The sequence below is a fragment of the Anser cygnoides genome, chromosome 24 (genome assembly GCF_040182565.1).
Source record: "Anser cygnoides isolate HZ-2024a breed goose chromosome 24, Taihu_goose_T2T_genome, whole genome shotgun sequence".
NCBI lineage: Eukaryota > Metazoa > Chordata > Aves > Anseriformes > Anatidae > Anser > Anser cygnoides.
In genome coordinates, this window is record NC_089896.1 from 5,665,471 (window position 1) to 5,670,643 (window position 5,173).

The window sequence follows — 5,173 nt, forward strand, 5'->3', positions numbered from 1 at the left end:
GGTGCCTCCCTGCTCCAGCTGCCCTCCCGCACACTCTCACCCCCACATGGGCCCGGGGGGGGGCTGGAATGAGGCGTCCCCTGCCTCCCCCAGCCCGTCCTGAGCATTTAAAGCTTCCAGCAGCCCGGCTCGGCCAGGCAGCGAGGAGCAGCCGGAGGGAACACGGGGTAAGCGAGCGCCTTGACGTGTCCGCAGCGTGGTGCTGAGCCGGGGATGGGAGGGAGCTTGGGGCGACCCCCTGGTTATGGGGTGCAGCATGGGCAGATGCATCCCTGTGCCAACGAGGATGGAAAAAGGAAAGGGAAGAAGGGAGTGTTGAGGGAGCTGGGGGATTTTTTGGGGTCTTCAGTGGCTCTGCGAAATAATTCAAGCCCACTGGGATGAGCCCTGCGTGGCACCTGCTCAGCAGCCCGAGCCCTCCGTGCCTTGGCGCGGCGTTGGGTGCTGCGTGCACCGGATCTGGCCCTGCTGTGCTGGAAGACGCCTGCTCGGTGACTCAGAGCCGTCGGCAAGGTGTGGGCAGGCCGTGATGAGAGGTGAAATTGCTGCAGCCCTGGGCTACAGGAATTGCAACAGAGAGAGGTTTTCCCGTGTCCAGGACTGGGGAACAAGGGGGTGCCTGCCCCGTGCTGGTGCCCCCCTCCCCGTCACCGTCATCTCTGTGCTCCGATGCACCCTGAGCCGCTGGGTGACTTTCCCCACGGGGATTTTGGGGCGCTGGGAGCAGGAAGAAGCGGGAGCTGCAGCAGCAGCAGGGCTGGAGGGGTTCGTGCAGCCCCCAGCAAGCTCACGGCTGCGAGGGCGGCGTTAGGCGGCGTTAAGCCCCGCAGCTGCGAGCTGGAGCCAGCTCAGCACCTCCGGGTGCCGCCGTCTGCTGCTCTGCCCCTGGGCCGTGGCGCAGCTGCGCCTGCTGGTCCCCGGGGAGCGCCGGGCTGGCGGAGCCCCCGGCTGCCTGGCGGCGTGGGGGCATGCGGCTGGGGGGGCTGGGATGGTTCCCGGAGCCCGTCAGCTCCCTCGGGGTGGGGAAGAGCTGATCCTGTTTGACAGCAACCCCACGGGGCAGCTCTGTGTCCGGTGCTGAGCAGTTGTAGGCACCAGTTGGAGTTGTCCCACCCGGTCCAATGCCCCCGCCATGTGCTGCAGGTCCCTGACTGTCCTCCCGTCTTTGCAGGAGCCCGGGATGAACAGCTCAGCACCGGGGCTGCCGCCGGCGGAGCTCCCCGGCGAGTGCGTGCCCCGCGACCCGGTGCAGTTCGTGCTGGTGCCGGCCGTCTACTGCCTGGTGCTGTGCGTGGGGCTGCCGGGCAACCTGGTGGCCTTGCTGGTGTTCCTGCAGAGCGGCAAGGTGAGGAAGGCCATCCGCATCTACCTCATCAACCTCACGCTGGCCGACATCCTCTTCAACCTCACCCTGCCCCTCTGGATCCCCTACTACCTGGCCGGGGGGGACTGGCTGCTCTCGGAGGCCGCTTGCCGCCTGGCCGGGGCCGCCTACTACGTGGCCACCTACAGCGCCGTCACCTTCATGGCGCTCATCAGCTTCAACCGGTACTGCGCCGTGCGGGCTGCACGGCCGGCGCTGCCGCTGACCGGGCGCCGTGGGGCCGCGCTGGCCTGCGCCCTGGCTTGGCTACTGGGGCTGGGCTGTGCTGTGCCCACCCTGGCCGCCCGGCAAACCTTCCCGGCCCGCGCCGGGGCCACCACCTGCTTCGAGCAGCACGCGCGGCACCGAGCCTACGCCTACGCCATGGTGGGTTTCTTCGCCGCCGCCTTCCTGGTGGTGCTGGGCACCTACGCCTCCGTCGCCCGCTCGCTGTCGGCGCCCGCCGCTGCCTCGCCGGGCTCGCACCGGCAGCAGGCGCGCGCCATGGTGCTGGGGATGCTGCTGGTGTTCGCGGTGTGCGTGGCCCCCTACCACCTGACGCTGGCCCCCTGGGTGGGCAGCCGGCCCCCCGTGCCGCCCTGCGGGCCCCCCGCCGCCCTGGACGTGCTGCACGCGCTGAGCGTGGCCCTGCTCAGCCTCAACAGCTGCCTCGACCCCCTCGTCTACTGCTTCTGCATCCGGCGCTTCAGGGCCGACCTGGGCCGGACCCTGCGCAAAGCCGCCCGGTGCCTCCCGCTCTCCCCTCCGGCCCCCGACGTGCCCGTGCCCAGCATCCGTGCATCCTCCTTCACCTCCTCGTAGCGGTTGGGGGGGGTGCTGGGGTCCTGCCCCCCTCCCGCTGCTGCGGTCCCAGAGGGTTGGGGTCCCCAGCAGGACGATGGGCACGGCTGGGACCAGCTCCAGCAGCAGGGAGAGGCGAGGGGGGAGCTGTTGCCTTGCACGCCCCCACTCCGTCCACCCCCGCTCCGCTCTCGGCGCATCCCCACGCGCTCACGGCCCACGGTTTCCGTTCTCGCACGGATCCTGCACCCAGCGTTTGCAAGCACCAGGAGGGCGCCTTCCCCGGCGAGGGTGGGGAGAGGCTGAGCTGCGGTGGGACAGGACGGGGGGTGACGTGCGGGGTCCTCCCGGGGGGCTCCATCCTGCAGGGATACGCATGAAGACACCGACGCTTTGAGCTGGGCTGCCTGGGGGGGCAGTTTGGGGCCCCATCCCGCGGCGTTCCCATCTTCACGCCCGCATCCTGCCTGCTCCCTGCCAGGATTAAAAATGAACGAGCCAACGGCTGCCGAGTCTCTTTGCCGGCGGGGCGCCGCGCTGCACGCCGAGCAGCACCGGCCGCTCCTGCGGACGGGACAGAGCCGGGCAGGGGGACCCCCCCCGGCACCCCCATCCCCACGCACCCAGTTCCTGCACCGGCACCCACGGGGGGCCCAGCAGCCCCCCCGATTCCCCACCCCTGCTAGGTGCAGGCCTCCCGGGGTGCCGGTGCCCTGCCCGTGGGCAGCGCAGCCCCCAGCCCCGCTCACGCCGCCGCTGCCTCCCCGGAGAGCCCTCGCGCTCAGCGGGGGCGGCGGATCCGGCGCAGGGCCGTGGGCGTCTGCAGGGGCGGAAGATGGTGTTTTCCCAGCCCTGTCTCATTCCTGCTGCTGCCTCAGCTCTGCCTCCCCGGCACGGTGCGAAGGTGAGCGGTGGGCGCTGCGCAGCCGGGTGGGATTCAGGGTGGCGAGGGGCAGGGGCCGGTGGTGGGGATGGGGGGGACGCGGGGGCTTCGGGTGCCCCCCTCCTGGGGGTGTCACCCCCCAGCACAGGGCCCTCAGTGTGCTCAGAGCTTTGGAAGGAAAGGGGAGGCATCAGGCAGGGGCAAAAGGGCTGGGGGGAGTCCTGCTGGCACCGCATGGCCTCAGACCCCCCCAGCGCCCCCAGCACCCCAAATCCTGTGTCCTGGTCACTGTGTCCGCACGGAGCCGTGCTCACTGGCTGTGCTGCTCCCGCTGAGGGACGGATGCACCCCTATGGGTGTGCTCCCCTGGGCAGAGCTGCTGCACCCCAAACACGTGGGCACCCAGGTGGGGGCTCTGTCCCGTGGGTGCTGCTGGGTGACAGCTGCGCTTGAGAGACACAGCTCAGCGGTGATTCATAAAAGGCTGCAGGACAGCAAAGCTGGGGGAGAGGGGTCTCCACGTGCTGAAGAGAAATACGTGCAATCTTGAAGCTGGGAGACCCAGACATGGATATTCTCAGGGTGCTGGGATGCCCACAGCACCTGGGTGCTCAGCTCTGGGGCACAGCCGAGCCCCGTGGCCAGGCTGGACGGAGCAGGTCTCCACGTGCTGCGGTGCCCTGTCTCAGCAGAGCCACGCTGGTGCTGCACGCTGAGCCCACCCCGTTATTCTCCTTCTGGAGTAAGGGCTGTCCCAGTCACGCTCGACACCCCCCCGCCCCGTTCTTCTCCTTTTGGAGCACGCATTAAATATTAATCCTTTTTATGTAACTTCTCAGCGAGGTGGGCAGAGCTCTGCTCCCCGCGTGCACGCAGGAGCTGCCGTGCCAGGTGGAAGCACCGGCGCTGCGGGGCCGGACGAGGGCTGGGGCTCACCAGCCCGGGGTGTAATGGGATTACCGGGGGGGGGGGTCCTTGTGTGCCAGGGGCTGGGCAGCCCCAGCTCGGGCTCTGGTGACCCCCAAGGGTTTGCTCAGCGGGGGTGGGACAGCGATGGGGACCACGAGGCTGCTGAGTGCCGAGATGCTGTGCCGACCTGCCTGGTGACACGGCCGTCCCGGGACACGGACACGAAGCGCTGGGACACGGCTGCTTCAAACCGAGCCGCAGGAGCTCCTCTGGGCCATGTTCTTGCCCCGGCACAGCGGGTGGCTTCGGGGAGGGCACGATGCCAGGGCCGGGCACGTGCCGCCGTGTCGCTGCCGCCACCGCGCGCAGCGAGGCGTTAACCGGCTCATTGTTCCGCTGCACTTGTAACCCGCACGCGCCTTAATTATTATTATTAGCAAATTACACCGCCCGGTGCGAGGGGCTCTGCGGGCGGGCGGCTGCTGACAGCCCCGCGGCTGCCCGGGGGAGGCTGAGCCCCTCGTGGGCAGCCCCAAGACCCTGGAGCGCTACCCGGGCAGGCAAGCGGGGTCCCGGGGGAGGTGTTGGGGGGCGGGATGCCCATGGTCTGGGGGGGTGCCTATAGGCTGGGGGGATGTTCACAGTCTGGGGGGATGCCCATGGTCTGGGGGGATGCCTATAGGCTGGGGGGGTGCCCACAGGCTGGGGGGGGATGCCGATGGGATGGAGGGATGCCTATGGACTGGGGTGTGCCCACGGGCTGGGGGAGATGCTCACGGTCTAGGGGGGATGCCCATGGGCTGGAGGGGATGCCCATGGGCTGGGGGGGATGCCAAGGGGCTGGGGGGGATGTCAAGGGGTTGGGGGGATGCCCACGAGCTGGGGGGGATGCACAGGGGCTGGGGGGGATGCTCACGGTCTGGGGAGGATGCCCATGGTCTGGGGGGATGCTCACGGGCTGGGGGCAATGCTCATAGTCTGGGGGGGATGCCCAGGATCTGGGGGGGATGCCCAGGGTCTGGGGGGGATGCCCAGGGTCTGGGGGGGATGCCCACGGTCTGGGGGATACCCCTCGCCCGGCATCCCCCCCGTCCCCACGCGTGGCACCGCGGCTTCCCCCACCTCCTCCCCCCCGGCCCTGCCGAGGAGCCCCGGCGGGCGGGGAGCGGGGGTCTCGGGGCGCCGGGAGGCGGCGGCAGAGCCGCACCGGAGCCATT

General features: G+C 69.9%; 1 protein-coding gene across 1 annotated transcript; it reads left to right on the forward strand.

Moving 5' to 3' along the window:
- The first annotated feature begins 75 nt into the window (after positions 1–75).
- Positions 76–3,123, forward strand: LOC106037898 (platelet-activating factor receptor-like). Its single transcript, XM_013184077.3, has 2 exons — positions 76–167; positions 1,172–3,123. The coding sequence occupies exon 2, from the start codon at positions 1,181–1,183 to the stop codon at positions 2,183–2,185; it is 1,005 nt and encodes a 334-aa protein (XP_013039531.3). The 5' UTR covers positions 76–167; positions 1,172–1,180; the 3' UTR covers positions 2,186–3,123.
- The last annotated feature ends 2,050 nt before the right edge of the window (positions 3,124–5,173 follow it).

What these genes read in the sequence shown, in the direction of transcription:
- LOC106037898 (XM_013184077.3), top strand. Translation starts at nt 1,181, where the DNA reads ATGAACAGCTCAGCACCGGGGCTGCCGCCGGCGGAGCTCCCCGGCGAG.